Below are 18,294 nucleotides of genomic sequence, written 5' to 3' on the forward strand. Positions count from 1 at the left end.
CAGAGACAACACCTACTATTGTCTTATACTCAGTAGGTGGAATATGGGGCAACCACTGGTTACTGCGCTATGTCCACATTATCCCTTTCATTAGCTAGATATTTTGTGTGTTTGCATCGAGCACTTACATGGCGACCTCTGCTTGCTCAGGGGGTTTTCCCTACAGCACGACCTTCTTGTGCTTTAAAGGGAATTGGTCACCTGCTTTTAGCATTTTAAGCTTACAACATTGCCATGTTCAATAAAGTACCTTATTTCCTGCAGTGGTCTTACTTTATTTCGTTTTGTCATTTTGATAAAAAAGATCTTTTTCTGATATGCTAATGAAGCTCCAAGGTGCCCAGAGGGGCGCCCCCCCCCCCCTGGAGCTCGGTGACTCCCCCCTGCAGTGTCCAGCCCGCCTTAATTTGAAGCCCAAGAACGCCTCCTGATCCTGAAATAACCTCCCACAGCCCCGGCAAACGGTTCCGCCCCCTCTCCACGTCATCTTCTACCTTCAAGAAGTGCCCCGTTCTTCTTCCTGTCGGCCGCCAGAAATCTCGCGCAGGCGCAGTACTGCCTGCGGCCTCCACGATAATCAAGCTCCTGAGGGCAACAGCCTCAAAAGTCGCACTGGGCATGCACCGAGCCCAATGACGTAATCTGAGCACTGTTTCCTCAGGAGCCTTGATGATCATGCAGGCGGTACTGCGCCTGCGCGAGATTTCTGGTGGCCGACAGGAAGAACAACAGGGCATTTCTTGAAGGTAGAAAGATGACGTGGAGAAGGGGCGGAACAGTTTGCCGGGGCTGTGGGAGGTTATTTCAGGATCAGGAGGCGTTCTTGGGCTTCAAATTAAGGCGGACTGGGCACTGCAGGGGGACGTCACTGGGCTCCAGAGAGGAAAAAAAAACGCCCCTCTGGGCACCTTGGAGCTTCATTAGCATATCGGAAAAAGACCTTTTTTTTGTCAAAATGACAAAACGAAATAAAGTAAGAAGACCACTGCAGGAAATAAGGTACTTTATTGAACATGGCAATGTTGAAAGTTTAAAATGCTAAAAGCAGGTGACAGATTCCCTTTAAGTCCCAATTGGAATCCACTCTACAATGGTGGAGCATCTGCACAGAATACTGCGATTGCTCCCACATCCACTTGGTTAGGGGTTTTGTGAATCTCACTGACTTGGTATACTGTATCCATGGCCAGCTCTCCTTCTCACGTGGAGTATCTATACTAGCACTACATACCATGTGATATGGCCTCCCCCACAGGTGGCGTTTTGCCTTAGCCGCTGTGGCTACTACTGCATGGCTTCCCCCTCTGGTGGAGTGGCAGTGTTCTCTACTGTATGGTTTCCCTACTCAGGTGGAGTATTTGCCGTAGCCTTATACTGTCTGTGACTGGTCCCTTTCTCTGGGGCAGTGCCTAGCCTAGGTTCACTCTGAAAGCTGTCATGGCACCCTTGTTGCTTCCTACCTCACATTGTGCATTTGCCCAGGATGTTGGATCTGTAGTTTCTACTCCTCACCTTGTTTCTGCCCCATCTTTGTATGCGGTAGTTTTTGCCGCATCTCTCCCCCTTCAATAGGTGAACTTGCCTGTTGGTATTAGATGAGGTGATGGTATATATATTTACAAGCAGGCTGCTTGCCTGGTTGTTTTATGCTACCTATTGATGCCGTGGCACTGGCAGACATGGTCTTTGCGGCCACTCGGTGCCTCATCTTACACGTTTTTTTCGTTCCTGATGGCATGTTCTTCTGCATTACATTCATCAGCAATCTGGGTTTGTGCAATAGCATGGGATGCTATACTTAATACATACCTCACTTCTGGTGGGCATTAGACTGCGGTTCTTCAGCAGGCGTAACTCCCTTGTTCTTGCGACGCTCGCCTATGGTATTGTTTCCTTCACAAGGTGATCATTGGCGTTAACAGTTGACACCATGACAGCTTCAGCACTGCCTCTCTTAGGAGATCAAGTACTGTCTCTGACATGTCCAGTTGTAGCAGACATACCTATTCAGCGCACATACTGTGAATTGACTACATTTTTCCCCTCCAGATCAGCGGTTGTGCTGTCACTTGTCACCGCTAATGGAAGATTCGTGGCTGGAACGCAACACCCTTTCTACTGTGTGCCTTTTTTACAAAGTGATTAGTTACTCTCACCCAAGCTACTGTTTTCAGTCTCCCTGACCAGTATCCATATTCCTTGGGTTGGTGTCTTATTGCTCTGGAGCACCTGCGCTGCCGCTCCTTTTTTCTATATGACGGTTTGTTTTTTCTCTGATACTTCTGTGGAGTTGGACATCACCACTACACTCCCCTTAGGGTGGAGTATTCTCCCATCTTTGTCCACTTTGGACATTCCTCTGGGCGGGGGTTGCTCTCTGACGAGTCTACACACTCCCAACGTTTCTGCCTTTGCCATTGCTTCAGCCTACTGTTACTGTTGGCCAGTCCAGGCAGGTTGGTCTGTGATGTGTCAGACGGCTTCTCTTGTGAGAGAACTTACGATGAACCTCTGCAGCCCTGGGGGCATCCTCCTACCATATTGCTACTTCTGGAGTTTTTTCTTTTTGCCGAGCTGTACACAGCGGTTCCTAATCTGCTTCCAGGAGTGTACTCATGGCTACATCCCTAGATGTTCCTGGGAAACGTCTACACTCTCACTTATTGTAGCCTGCTCTCTTTTCCCATTGCAGCTGCTCTCTCTGCTTTGCTTCCTTAGCCTGTCTAGCTTTTTAGTCATGATATTGTCCTGGACCCAGCATCTGGCAGTCTTCCTTTTGTCTACTGATGGACATTCACGTGGCTGTACTCTTATGCAACATTTCTCTCTGTAGCATGGCTGGGATCTTAAAGGTGCCTGAAGACTTTTTTATTTATTTTTTTTTTTTTTTTTCTCTCACTGGTCGAGCATGTCATTTTATTTTTTTATGGTCTGTTCCTCCAAGGGTTCCCATTGTGGCTTAAATCTCCCGTGGCCATCCCTACTTTCTCTTTTGTTTGCTCAGAGAGGTCTCCTCGACTACTTGGGAGACCTCTCCAGGATTGGTACTCTGCCCAGCTGGTTCCTTCCTAGCTACCATGTTTTTTCCTCTGTGTTGAAATCGCCCTTCCTGGTCCTGCTGTCGCTTTGTGTCCGGATCTCATATGTACCCGGATTCAGAAGACCCCTCTATTGGGTGAACCTCCCTTGCTTTCCGTGGGGCCTATTGTCATGCAAACCGCCCTGGCCTTCCATTCCAGACTTCAACACCAGTTCCCAGACATCATGTTCATTCGTCAGAGAGGCATATCTTTCTTGTGGATATTCTGTTCTGCTATCCACATCTTCTGAAGTATCTCCAGCCCGTTGGCTTCGTTTAACTGGGCGTTTCTCTTCTGCCCTGCCGGCATCCTTTACACTCTCTGGCTGGCCGTCCTGGATCATGCTCTTCCTATCCTTTTCTGGGCTCCTGCGCATCCTTTCCCCGCAGTTCTGCGCGGGACCTCATGGCCAGCCTTAGCTTTGCTTAGGTCTTTTGTTCCCTCCCTATGGTACTGCTATGGAACGTCCCATGGTATCCTGTGTCCCCCAGTGATACGAGCGAGAAAATATAATTTCTCGCCCAGTTTCCTTGGGGGACACAGAAGACCTTGGGTATAGCTCATCTCCATAGGAGGCGTGACACTAAGTGAAAGCTGTTAAGCCCCTCCTCCACAGCTATACCCTCAGCCTGGAGAGAGAGGCAGCCAGTTTTTTGCTTAGTGTCCAAGGAGGCAAGACACTCCCTGCTCTGCAGGGCTGCTTTCTCCTTGTTTCAATTTTAGATTTTTACTTTTTCCTTTTCTTTTTGTTCCAGATCATCAGGGATAACAGAGACGCACTAGACCTCTCTGTTCTCCCGGGGTTGAGTTGCGCCAGTGCCGGTCACCCGCACTGCTGCCTCCCCCACAGAAGGCAAGGTGGACCAGGGCAGCCCAGCTCCCCTGCATCCCGCCAGCGCAAGGGTCGCCCGCACGCCAAGTCCCTCTCCAGCGTCCTGCCACTGCGGTGCCAGTAGCTGAAGGGGCGACCCTGCTGGAATGGACCGAGGGTGAAAACGGCTGTGGTAAGAGAGAGGCTTCTCCAGCCCTACGTCCCCCACCCCCCCACCCTGGTCTCCTGCGTGCCTGACCCCCATTCTGGGCCTCTAGTCCCCTGCTGGATCTATGCTGGCCCCTGGGGTGCCGCAGAGCGGCAATCTCCTTCTGCCTCCCCCCCCTGCCTGGCTCCCATAGACATGCAGCCAGTGGCTGTCTCCACAGCCAGCTACAGAAGCGGCAATATAGTTTATTCTCTATCAGCACAGGCACCCGGTCTCTGGGTCCCCCCCCATCTCCTACCGGAGTGTTGCTCCTGACTGCTGTGGAGTAAGGCCTCGCCTCCGGCCGACATCGGTATTCCGGTGCGGCCGGGCGCCGCAAAAATCTTAGCCCAGGCTCCACGGCCTGCTAGGCCGCCATTCCGGGTCCCTGACTCTTCCGGCCGGCGGGTGGGCTCCCGCGGCCGGCAAGCCGCCATTCCGAGCCCCTGACTCTTCCGGCCGGCGGGGTGGGCTCCCGCGGCCGGCAAGCCGCCATTCCGAGCCCCTGACTCTTCCGGCCGGCGGGGTGGGCTCCCGCGGCCGGCTTTGGGCTTGATGTCTATGCCCAGCAGGCCCCGGCTGACCGTTGGTGCCGGTCAGTGGGGCTCCGCAATGGTGCCTGCCATGTGCAATTCCGACCGGCCCGCGGGGTGGGCACCCGCGGCCGGTTTTGATGCGCCACTCCGCCTCAGGTCCCGGCGGTACATACCGGGCGCTGCAAATTTAGACCCCGGCTTTACGGCCTACTAGGCCGCAAAATTCCGGCCTCTGGTGGAGGGGGCGGGAACTTCTCCAGGCGCGAATTCTTCCCGCCGGGAGGTTCCTCCGCCCCCAGGGGATCGCAGCGCCGCCCTCCAGGCCGGATCCATGTTAACCCTTTGGGTACAGGCCGGCTCCCAATGGGCCTGTATGGCTGGCCCCCCTTTTCCTGACTATCTGTGCCCCTATAGGTGGCCCCCCTTTAGCCTCAGAGAGGCTGTGTTTTTAATGAAAAATATAAAAAAAAAAAAAAAGAAATAACAGATTTCTATTGGACTGCGCTGGACGCTGCAGCCTCATCAGTAGTGCTGCATGTCTGCATGCCCTCTTTCCACAAGTGGCATAGTGTTGCGCTCCCAACCTGCGTCGGTGCTAGGGCATTTCCCTTTTTAGGCGGTTTTTCCTTCCCTCTTCCAGGATACGGCGCTGGCCAAGTGCATGCGGCCCTTCCGTAGGCAGCATTCATCATCTCTCCAGTTACGGTGCCTGCCATGTACATCCCCCCCCTCCTTGGCGGGATACTGCACTCTCCCTGGCTGCCGGCTGGCCATGTGCATGACCCCCTTTTTAGGCGGAATACTGCACCTTCACCGGATACGGTGCTGGCCATGTGCATGACCCCCTTCCATAGGCGGAATGCTGCACTCTCTATGGATTTGCTGCCGGCCATGTGCGTGACCCCCTTCTCTAGGCGGAACGCTGCACTCTCACTGGATTCACTGCCGGCCATGTGCGTGACCCCCTTCCATGGGCGGAACGCAGCGTTCTCACTGGATTCGCTGTCGGCCATGTGCGTGACCTCCTTCTCTAGGCGGAACGCTGCACTCTCACTGGTTTCACTGCCGGCCATGTGCGTGACCCCCTTCCATGGGCGGAACGCAGCGCTCTCACTGGATTCGCTGTCGGCCATGTGCGTGACCCCCTTCTTAGGCGGAACGCTACACTCTCACTGGATCTGTTGCCGATCATGTGCATGACCCCCCCTTTTTAGGAGGAATACTGCACTCTCACCGGATACGGTACTGGCTATGTGCACGACCCCCTTCCATAGGCGGAACGCTGCACTCTCTCTGATGTGCTATGATGTACTTATGTACTATGTTACTATGCTGCACTCTCACTGGTTTCGCTGCCGGCCATAGGCATGACTCAGGCAGCATACATACATCCCTCCGTCTGTGGTTGTTTTCTCGCAGGTACGTTGCTGGCCATGTGCATGTACCCCATACATGGCGGGGTGCTTGCACTCTCGCTGGATCCGCTGTCGGCCATATGCATGACCCCTCTTCCGTGGGCGGTGTACGCACTCTCGCTGGATTCGCTGCCTGCCATGGGCATGCCTTCCTTCCTCAGGTGACATACACACATTCTCACTGACTGTGTTTGTCTCTCACCAGTACGATGCTGGCCATGTGTATGACTCTCATACATGGCGGGTGCACGCACTCTCCCTGGATGAGATGCTGACCATGTGCATTACCCCCCCCTTTTTTTCTGGGCGGCATGCTACACTCTCACCGGATACCTTGCTGGCCATGAGCATTGCCCTCTAACATGGGTGGAACGCTTGCACTCCCATTGGATACGGTGCTGGCCTTGTGCGTGGCCACCCCTCATTCCATGGGCAGAATTTGGCACGCTCATGAGATTCACGGCTGTCCTTGTATGGCTGTGCTGGACTTGTACATGTCCCCCTTCATTGGCAGAGTAGTTGCACTCTCGCTAAGTCAGTGTTGGGTGTATTATTGCACACTCACTTAATGCTAGGATAACCCTGTGCATGTTCCCCTTTCACTAGGTGGACCTCCTGCGTTCATGCTGGATTATAGGGTATGTCCTGCTTCTCTGAGGTAGGTACGGCCTTAGGCATCACTCCCTTTTGGGACCGGCCTTTGCACTCTTGCCGACTGCAGTTTGCCAGGTACAATTTCCCCCCTTTCGGGGCGGACTGCTTGCGTTCCATCGCATGCTATACTAGGCTTGTGCATAACTCCCTTTCAGGTTGCACTTTGCAATTCCGTACATGCTGTGGCACTCTGTGGCGAGCCCCCTTTTTCGCTAAATTAACCTTTTTGCAGTGAGCGGACGTTCTTGTGCGTTGTTTGGGCCGTGTATGCCTTCTCCTCCTGTAGGTGGGTTGGCCTTCTCACTGCTTACGGGCTGCTCGTACGTATGCCTCATCTACTTCCTGCGGCATACTTTTGTTTTCTTGGGATACGATGCTTGCCGCAAACCTTGCACTCGTCTCTAAGGAGTTCATTCTGTCCACCTGACCCGGACGGGCTCTACTTGCTCTCTGCTGCACGGAGCTGGGTGGTACTCATTCATTTAGTTGGCCCTTCATCCCAGGGAGTGTTCGTGGTTCCTAGATGCGTGCCCATTCGTCCTTCCGCGGTATTGCTTCCCTGCGCTAGTGGTCACATGGTCGAGAGTGCGGTTGTGTGGAGCGCCCCTCGAATTCTTCGTTGGCTCTGGCAGGACTGCGGTTCCCTTGCCTGCTGCAATTTCCTCCTCTTCGGATGTAGTGTGGTATGAGTCCTTCCTCTTGGCGCCTCTACGCTACAGTCTGATCTGCTACCAGGTGCGGGCCGCTTTTCTCGGGAAGGTCACCCAAATTCTCTTGGGTGCTCGATTACCCAGGTCCGGAGGACCTCCGCCTTGGGTTCTTCAGGGTATTTCTCCTTCTGCGAGGCGGTGAACCGGGCATCTCACAGTGTAGCAGGGTTCTGCTTTTGAGCTGTCCTATGGCTTCCCTGTTGCCCACTCCTCCGTTCGGTTGGAGGGTGTTATGCCGGCCTCTGTCTCGACTACCTTATCTCGCCGGCTCTGTTTGGCTCCCGCTCGGTACAGATCACTCTGATGTGGCTTCTGTCCCGCCAGACTTCAGAGGTTGTTCCTTCACTGTCCTCCCCTCTGGGGAGAGCATGGTTGTTCATGTGGATGGTTCCGGTGTTCCTTTTGGCCTCGTACTGTCTCCCTTGTTCACACTGGCTGTATTAGCTGTGCCTATTTACCGAGTCTACCGCGTTCTGTCCTCCCGCTGAGTGCAGATTGCGTGGTCCATTCTAAGACAATGGTCCTGCTGTAGACTTACCTTCTCGGTAACTTGGGGGGACTACCTTTCGGTCCAGATTGTCCTTTGATCTCCTACACCGGGAATGTAGAACATGGCTACATCAGCATGGACTTTAGCCTGTCTTGTCCTGGCATCTGGCGGATGCTGGGCGGACCCTTTTGGTTCCTTTCCGTCTGTCCTTCTGCTCCCCCACTCGGGTGGATACGGGACAACGTTGCTCGGGGGCCGACGGGACCAGTTTTGTCGACTTCTGCCCGTGTTACTGGTCTGCGCCTGATCACATTTGGTTTTTCGCCCTCTTGCCAGGCGACTCCAGCGGGTTCGCTACTGTCCGCTCCTGGCTGTATTTCGTCCAGGATCTGTCGTAAGACTTATGGTTTTTTTTATCTGGGTTCTGTGGGAAGCTGTGCATTCCCCACTCTGACTTTTTCTCTCCCCATGGTTGTCTTTTTTCCAGTCCGGCCTAGACCTGGGACTGGGATTCCTTTACTTGAGGTATCAAGTGTCAGCGCTGTTCTTCCTCTTCCAGCGTTCCCCGGCCCTCTGGGCCTGTCAAGACCTTCTTACTCGAAATGGCTCTTTGGTTCCTCTGTACTGTCCTTCGGTACCGCCCTGGGAACTACATACTGAGTTCTCGGCGCTCCAATCTTGTCCTTGGAGCCGTTACAGAAGTTCTCTCTACCCCGCCTGTCCTGTACGGTTGTGTTTCCGTATCAGTCGTGTCTCTGACGGGTGCCTGAATGGCCCCTTTTTGTTCTGAGCCTTCTGTCTGTTCCCAGGACAGGGCTGTTCTACATCCCGTTCCTTCCTTCTGAAGGTGGTGTTTGCCTTTCGCTTCAACACTTCACCGATTTGGACGTTGTTTGGGCCTTGCAGTTTTTACTTGGAGATCTCCGACTCTTGTCGACGTTCGGTCTCTTGGGTTTCCTGGAGGTCCGCGCTTAGAGTTGAGGACTCCAGGGTGGTTTTCCTCCGCTTTATCAGATTGGCTATTGCTGAGGTTACCGCACCGAGGGCAGGATTCTGCCTTTGCTGTCACCGTTCATTTCACCAGAGCGGTCGGTGCCTCCTGGGCCGGAGGCATTGGGCTTCGGCCATGCATTTGAGCAAGGCGGCCACAGGTCTTCCTTGCACGCTTTACAGAGTTCTACAGGGTGCATACTCTGGCTTCGGCGTATGCTGCCTTGGTCCGCCTGGGTCTGCAGGCGGCGGTTCCTTGATGCCTTCGGGTGCTTCGCCTTGGAGCTGTGGTCCCTCCCCTTTTGGACTGCTTTTGAACATCCCAAGGTCTTCTGTGTCCCCCAAGGAAACTGGGCGAGAAAACGAGATTTTTGTATAACTTACCAGTAAAATCTCTTTCTCGCTCTTTCCTTGGGGGACACAGCACCCACCCATTCGTTGTTTTTCTCTACACGGTTTCCGAGTTTGTGTTACCCGTTGGGTAGTTGGCTTGTTGGTTCCTTGTTGGACTTTGCCTTTTCTCACTGCTTGGACACGCAACTGGCTGCCTCTCTCTCCAGGCTGAGGGTATAGCTGTGGAGGAGGGGCTTAACAGCTTTCACTTAGTGTCACGCCTCCTATGGAGATGAGCTATACCCAAGGTCTTCTGTGTCCCCCAAGGAAAGAGCGAGAAAGAGATTTTACTGGTAAGTTATACAAAAATCTCGTTTTTTTGTGCTCCTCTGTAAAATCCTTTTCTCGCTGAGTTCATTGGGGGACACTGCACCCCCCCCCACCCAGTAAGTACATTGCTGGATCTTCCAGATGGGTCCCACCTGTCCTCGGTTCTGTCCTATCTTCACTTCTGTTCTGGTTCTTGCTTTCGGTTTGCCTCTCCTGGCTGCTGCTCCTGCTTTTGTACAAAACTGATTAGCTCAGTGTGTGCAGGAGGGGTATAGCTGAGAGGAGAGGCTAACACTTTTTTGCCTAGTGTCGCCTTCTAATGGCAGCAGCAGCTATACCCATGGTATCATGTGTCCCCCAATGAACTCTGCAAGAAAAGGATTTTTTTTACAGGTAAGCACAAAAAAAATATCATTTTCCCGAACTCTGGTTCTGTTCCAAGGTACCAATTGGAACCGTACCAGAGTTCGGGAAATGGTTTTTTAAAGTAGAAATAGACTTCGCAAAGTCGTAACTTCGGCTCATAGGGGCCAATACATTCGAATACTGTACTGAGCGCTTATTCCATACAGTATTCAAACAAAGTATTATGCGAATCGACTTCGGACGTTTCATCCGAAGTCTATTCGCTCATCTCTAATCACAATCTTCTGACCCCTGTAACTTTTTTTTGTTGTGTACGGAGCTGTGTGAGTATATATGATTTTTGGCCATTTATTTTATTTTTTCCCCTTTACGTTATTTGCCATATGGGATAAATATTGTTATATTAATAGTATGAACGTTTTCGCATGTGGCAATGCCCATGATGTTTTTTGTTTGCTTTTTTTTTTTTTTTTTTTTTTGTTTTTTTTTTTGTTTTTTTTTTACTTTGTGATTTAGAACTGGCAATCATTAGATTGCCCATTGTCTTCATTGATGGCTTCATTGGAACACTTGATTGATTACTTCATTTACAATATAACAATATAGTGCTGCCACCTTCTGGCCTGTATTGGTATATTCTAGTAACAGCTACCAAAGCCTGCTTGACTCTTCGTGCTGTTAGTGCAGTGTAAGAGGTTCCCCAAACTTGATGAACTTATGTCTTTTTTCAACCGTATTAACTATGTAACTATTTCATCTCAGCCAGGAAATGATGGAGCAGAAGCATGCGGCTCCCACTTCCGAACTGCCCAGATGCCGTGGTCACATTTGATAACGGCATCGGTTTGAAATAGCAGAAACCTGGTAGCTATGGCACCATCTGCACACTCGAGCAGGCACCATGTTTAAAGACGCAACTTCCAACAGACACATATGGCGAAGGTCGCAAAGGGGTTAAAGGAAATGTTAGCAGAAAATGACCTGTTGTATAAATCACACTATTAAGTCCCTGCTTACAAGCTCCGTAATCCCACGCATGTACACTGGGCTGTGGAGTTGGTAGATAAATGTTCCGACTCAGACTCCTCAGTTTTATGTACTTCCGACTCCCCGACTCCAACTCCTCTGTATTAATATGCGAATGTATTTTATACATTCCTTGAGGGAAAGAAACGCAACCTACCACAGGACTACTGGCTGGGAAGCCAACAGTCTACTGTATTGCACAGTTTAAGCAAAAGACAAACACAATGAAAACAAAGGAGGATCCAGGAAGGGGCATTTATTCTAAAACATGATTTTCCTAGGAGAATCCCATAGTCATGTTTAAAGTTTAAGCTAACAATCGGAGTTTACAAGTTTTTATAGCCTTAGCTAAATGACAGCAGTTTTTCCAATGGTTTACAGCTTCAGTCTTGAACTATTGGCCCTCCATTCCCTTCACTTATACAAGTGTCTCACTCTCTAGTCCTGCAAAAAACATATTTATTTAATCCCTTATCAGTGAGAGGCTAGGTTACGCATGGACGCTGCGTTCCCTGTAAAAGCAGAACACAACACTATGGAAAGTAGATGTATTGCAGCTCCTAATTGTGCGTTGCGTGCCATATAGTGAAGCACATGAAAAGCATGCTTCTTCACGGTCACTTAACGTGTTCGTTTTGCGGTTACGTGAGGCACTGCATGCATTGGTCTTTATTCTTACAGTAGAGAAGTCATTAATTATAACTTTGTGAATTGGGACATTTAAACTTGCTTTTTTTTTTGTTTATTCCAATCTAAATTTAGTCGGAGTCGGTGCATTGTTTGCCGACTCCGACTCCAGGTACCCAAAATTTCCCCCGACTCCGACTCCATCCCCATGGACGATGCAGAATGTGCGGACAGCTGGCGCATGCACAGCTAATGTCAGGCGGGGACGAGCCTCCCTAGCGTCCCCGTGATGCTATGGAGGCTCATCCCTGCATGCCATTGACGGTCTCCCCCCCCCCCCCCCCCAACACCGAATTTTTTCATCGGCGCACAGGGAGAAGCGGGGTAAGTATATTCCCTGTGAGGGACCCGGCATATGGGGGTGCAGTTTATGGTATTGGATAACCCATTTAAAGGCTGGATACACCTTTTTGTTTGGCTACTTAGTTTTCATAGAAAAGTCTGCCAACTCACCTCACCGGTGATTAGCCTATTGATGTACTGTAAGCCTTCAGTAAGGAAACTAGGAAACTTTTAGCATAGGCATATGCATCATTTGCATGGATGTTACTGTCTAAGTTGTTATAACATTGTCATATTCTTTGTCATTATACAGGGTGATCCTCGTACAACCTCCACAGGCTGTTACCTGATGTAACCAGTCTTCGGTGTTTGCTGATTTACTGCCAGAGTTGCTATTTTTTATATGTTTTTTCTTTAGGCATTGTTTAGCTTCACCTATGAGAAGCAAACTACTGCCAGACATGTTTGCAAAGTGTTTTTTAATATATATTATTTGTTTGTTTTTTTGTGGTTTTATTAACACTATATCTTGGTAAGGGCACAAGTTTTACGTTTTACCTTTTATATGGCAGAAATCTTGTAGAGGTAAAGTTTTATTGCGTGCTTAGCATGCACAGAATGTTTTACTGGTTAACTTTTCAGTTGACTGACAAATGGCCTACTTTTATAGTTTGATACATTTTCTAGTACTACAAATTTCCACTGGGGATTGTTCTACAAATGAGAGAACTGTTGACATTATAAACCAATCAATGGCATCTTATCTTGGCCATGTCTACTTCTGTTGTAGATATTTTGCCAAGTAGGAATGACCAAATACAAGCATCTTGGGTGTGAAGTATTATTCTACTTTGCCTTGTGGTATATGTATAGATACAACAACTTGATTTCGGAAATCATAATCTGTAAGTCTACCCCCTAGTTATTTGTAATAGCGTGTTCTGTTGTGGTGCCGTTAATCAGTGCCCATGTGTTACAAGTAGGTTAAACTTAATAAAACCTGCTTACTACTTACAAACTGAACTGAAATAGTTTAATTGGCAGAGATTATTTGCTATTGGTGGGGTTGTTATTGGAGATATTAAAGGCTTTTCTAAACTTGTGAATTACAAAAAGAATGAATATTGTACTTAAGATTACCAACCTTCATTTAAAAATAAGTTTTTTGTTTGTTACCAGATGTATGGTTTTTGTTCTGTTCTCTTACTAGTTTATACACAAGAGGCTGTAAATCTATATTTAACAATTTGCAGTCCAGGGAACCCATTACATGTTGCACTAACAAGGCCATTTTGCTTCAGAACAGAGAATGCATAAGTTTTGTAGTATCTCTGAGATCTTGTGGAAAGAGTTTATGGACTTGTGCTTGTTTGCATTGCAGTACATCCATAGACTCACTGTATGCATGAGCACACATAAATGACTGTGGTCGTAAACCTAGGACTATATTAAAGTAAGCCCCTGGTTGTCGGGCAGTGTTTTATATGTTATGGGGAATAGGGTATACATAACCTAGTGCCCTCCTTTTTCACCCCTCTGCTATAATAGGGTTCCCTCTGTTGCTGCTGGCTTCGTAGACTATCTGTCAATGGCCTGAGACACTTCCCTTCTGCTACTGCATTTATGAGTGCGGATGTAAGGTCAACACTGTGTCCCCCTGCAGCATCCGGTTAATGTTTTCTGTCGGAAGCTGCAGCAGCCCCCGAGGACGCGACTAGGAAGTAAAGACCAGTGGAGACCCAGGCAGCCTTGGACTGGGAGAAGCAGAAGTGAGGAGAGTACCTGTGTTTTGTTTTAATTCTGCTGCAACCACACTTATTTTTTCAGCTGGAAACCCCTTTTAAGACTAGTATTACAAAAATTACGCATTCTTTGTTCTTAAGTCGAGTATTCCCTTTACAATGGTAAAAAATATCTTAGTTGCAAGTGATATAAGTATTAGGGCTCATGCACACGAACGTATTTTCTTTCCGTGTTCGTTCCGTTTTGTTTTTTTGCGGACTGTATGCGGAACCATTCATTTTAATGGGTCCGCAAAAAAAAAAAAACGGAAGGTACGCAGTGTGCATTCTGTTTCCGTGTCCTTTTTTCCGTTCCGCAAAGAAATAGAACATGTCCTATTATTGTCCGCATTACGGAGAAGGATAGGACTGTTCTATTAGGGGCCAGCTGTTTCGTTCCGCAAAATACGGAATGCACACGGATGTCATCCGTATATTTTGCAGATCCATTTTTTGCGTACAGCAAAATACATATACGGTCGTGTGCATGAGCCCTTCTAGTTTCACTTTCAAGGAAGACATTTACAGTTCTGCATCTGCAGTGGCTGTAAGGATCAGGTCTTGTTTAATGATGTGCGTCTTGTAACTCACACTGCAGTGGAAAATAGAATTTCCTAGATGGATCAACAATGATGTTTTGTTACTATGTTGTGAAACAAGTGTCAATCACTTTAAAAACTGCAATAAATTTTTCTATTCAAGCATCCCTCGGCTTAATTCATATTGCAGTATTGTGCCTTTTTAGCAATAATTTTTTCATTTGGAGAGATGTATTTGACGGGTGGTAAATGTTAGACCGCACAGAGGAAGAGGCTGAATGGTGCATCAGCCAATCATACATTCTGCAATTTTCTGCAAACTATAGAAGTTGAGAATAAAAACCAAGTGCAGCTTATTCATTTAAAGGGAACCTGTCACCGGGATTTTGGGTATAGAGCTGAGGACATGGGTTGCTAGATGGTTGCTAGCACATCTGCAATACCCAGTCCCCATAGCTCTGTGTGCTTTTATTGTGTAAAAAAACCGTTTTGATACATATGCAAATTTACCTGAGATGAGTCCTGTCCCTGACTCATCTCACGTACAGGACTCATCTCAGGTTAATTTGCATATGGATCAAATCGTTTTTTTAGACAAAAGCACACAGAGCTATGGGGACTGGGTATTGCGGATGTGCTAGCGGCCATCTAGCAACCCATGTCCTTAGCTCTATACACAAGATCCCGGTGACAGGTTCCCTTTAAATCCTTCACTGCCATTGGGTTGTGTTCCAAAATTCAGATCCAGTGGAGGTTTGTGGCAGGAAAACCCCTTTAACAAAAACTTGTGGTTATCAGACTGTTCCCATGAGTTTAACCAATACATCCTTGTAATGTAATAAGCCCCTTAAAAAGGTTGCCCAGCAGCATAAAAAAAAATGATTGCTGCTACTCCCATTCTGACACCTTGCAGGTCCTCTATGGTCCCTCTCGACACACAAAGTGACCATTCAGCCAGTCACTGGATGAGGCTGGTCATTACTGTGGGCAGTTATTTCCTGTGTGTCAAGAGGGGTTTGGAATTATAGACCAATGGGGACTCAGAAAGCATCACAACGGAGGTATCGCTTGTTTTGGGTTGTTTTTGTTTTATTCCATTTTAACAAATTTTTAAAAACAACGTCTTTAAAATTAACTTGCTTTGCATGCCTGGAGAGGTCACTAAAAAAAGCTCTGACTTTATAGGATTGACACTTACATTGAAAGCATCCAATGTTTTCAGGGTCTTGTAATTTTTCCAAAACCAGAGACCAACGCCTTGAGGCATGATCTATGACTTTACATCTGGGATGTGCAAACTGTAGCCCTCCAGCTGTTGCAAAACTACAACTCCTGGCATGTCCTGATAGGTGCTGGTTCCATGCATGATGGAAGCTGTAGTTTTGCGTCAACTGGAGGTCCACAGGTTGGACATTTATGCTTTACATTTACTTGAGAATACAATTATAGCAGTGATCGCAGATTCAGTCACTGAAACAAGCATTTAAATGCAACATTATTGTTTAAGGCAGTTGTCCTATGAAAACAATTTATCCCCTACCCACATTATAGAGGATAAGTAGGGGTCCGACTGCTGGGCCCCTACTAATTACTAGAAAAGGGCTGTGTTTGCCTGTTTGAAAGGACTGGCAGGCGCACATTAATGTTCACTTCGTTCCATTCTGTGGGTAAGATGGAGAAAGTACAAGCGCACAGCCGTTCCATTGAGTTGAATGGAGCGGAAAATACTTGTGTGGCTGCAACTTTATTCAAATGGAGGAAAACTGCCCGTTCTAGTGATTGGCAGGGGCCCCAGAAGACGTCAATCATACACTTATTTCACATCCCAAGGGATAAGTTCTTGTCATGAGATAAACCCCTTTAATAATGTCCGTGGTGGATCAAATAATTCCGCTAAACATATCAAAATGTGATATTAAACGTGTGTATGTATGTGTGTGTGTGTATGTATGTATATATATATATATATATATATATATATATATATATATATATATATATATATATTCTGCATAATCAATTATGAACATGATCAACAAGTTTTTATCTCTAAGCACTGTTTTTGTATTTTTATCAAGATAAAAAAAGAGTGGGGGTAGATAAATGGCCCAGGGTTGAACTTATTAAAGGGGTTGTCCTGGAAAAGTCCTGCCAACCCCACCGATCAACTGTTTCAAGGAGCTGCTCCACTGGCGGCTGTACAGTGGCTGTGCTTGGTATTGCAACTCTGCCTACTTGACTTGAATGGGGCTGAGCTGCAACTAGACCACGTGACCGAGGTATGGGGACATCACATTGCCTAGGAAGAGGTCACAATGCTCACTATACTCCTGGACTAACAGCTGTTCGATGTGGGTGTCAGACCCATGCAGATCTGATATTGATGACCTATCCTGAGGATAGGTTCTCAATATCTTTTCCTAGATCTTTTAATGAGCTACTCATGAGATTCACAATTACTTGTCTGCCATTCAATGAATAATCCTTAATGTGCTTTAGATTTTGATTTACAACAATACACTTAGAATTAACGCTGCAAGCGGGCGATATTAGAATAGTGTTTAGAATGTGAAGATCTTTCCTAACCATGTACATATACACATCCGTTCTACCTTGTTTTCTTCAAAACTGTGAACATTTATTTAGCACCTAGTAATTGGAACTTAAGTATGGCCCGTAGTTGTCTACATCCAATAAATACGTAGTATGTCAGAGGCTTGATAGCACTTACATGGTCCTCTCAAGGAAGAGCTGTGGAACTGGTCATGACACTGGGCTCCCTTATTTATAAAACATTTAATGAATTGACATTGGTGACATTAACAAAGAAATACCACAGCTCCGTGCTGCATAGCTGTCCTGTGTGAATCCTTGTGATACTGTGATTTCTAAGGTGAGCGACATGTATATTTTAACAGTTAAATTTTTGGGGAAAAAAGCTTAGTGGATCTCTGGACCACATTCTAATTCACTGGATTTAAAGGAGATTGTTTCTTGATAGGTAGGATGAGTACCCGTCGCATAAAATCAAAATTTTGGTACTCTGGTGCTTTGTCTCATACGTGCATAAATCTGCATTTTGCTTTCTGTTTACCAATTTATCACTGCACATATTGCATGATCTAAGTAATGTGCTTGTCCAATAAAGCCTTTAAGTAAAACTTTTCTCTTTTTGAAAATATTAAGACCTGTTCACACTTTGCTGTGTGAGTGTATGCCATTTCAGAATATCAGAATTCCATTTATTTTTTTACTGTACTTTTTTTGTTTTGAGAGCAGAGATGGCATGTGCTATATTAATGCCAGTTTGAACAAGGCCTTAGAAGTGCATTTATACTGATTTTTCTCACTGTGAATGAAGTCTTTTCTGTGACCCATTTGTCATTGGTAGGTAGCTACATCCTATTAATGTGGTAATGCATACAATTCTAGGAGATGCCATTCAGTGGTGAAATGTGCATGAAATAAGTATATGTACGGATTATTCTGTTATTTTAGATCACTGTCAGATGGCTCAGTAGGCTTCAGTAAATCTATGCGGAGAATCACTTAAGACCAAGTTGCTAAATTGTGGTTGAAACTTCAAGTCCGCTGTGGATTTTTCACAGCAGACTTGGGCCGGTTTTCGCATGAGCATTGCTGCTAGGATCACAGTGGATGTTCCTGTACATTACAAAGTTTGGAAAATCGATTGTACTTTGCAGCACACAAATCCATTGACCTCAGGCACACAAGAATATGTACATCCTAAGGCCACTTTCACACTATTTTTCACCAGGACTGTGTATAGAACACAGGAAGTACAAATCATTTCTCTGTAGCTTCCACTCCTGGTTTTGGCTTACAAATACCCACTGTGAATGTGGCTTAGGGCTCTTTCACACCTGCGTTCTTGTCTTCCGGCATAGAGTTCCGTCGTCGGGGCTCTATGCCGGAAGAATCCTGATCAGGATTATCCTAATGCATTCTGAATGGAGTGAAATCCGTTCAGGATGCATCAGGATGTCTTCAGTTCCGGAACGGAACGTTTTTTGGCTGGAGAAAATACCGCAGCAT

General features: G+C 47.3%; 1 protein-coding gene across 1 annotated transcript in view; it reads left to right on the forward strand.

The window, feature by feature from the left end:
* Positions 1-12,911, forward strand: part of LMNB2 (lamin B2) — an 89,188-nt gene extending 76,277 nt beyond the window's left edge. The window contains exon 12 of the mRNA XM_040417826.1: positions 12,232-12,911. Within this exon, the coding sequence (XP_040273760.1) occupies positions 12,232-12,273 (42 nt within the window). The 3' untranslated portion in view covers positions 12,274-12,911. The remainder of the gene's footprint in view (positions 1-12,231) is intronic.
* The last annotated feature ends 5,383 nt before the right edge of the window (positions 12,912-18,294 follow it).

This window comes from Bufo bufo, chromosome 2 (genome assembly GCF_905171765.1).
Source record: "Bufo bufo chromosome 2, aBufBuf1.1, whole genome shotgun sequence".
Lineage (NCBI taxonomy): Eukaryota > Metazoa > Chordata > Amphibia > Anura > Bufonidae > Bufo > Bufo bufo.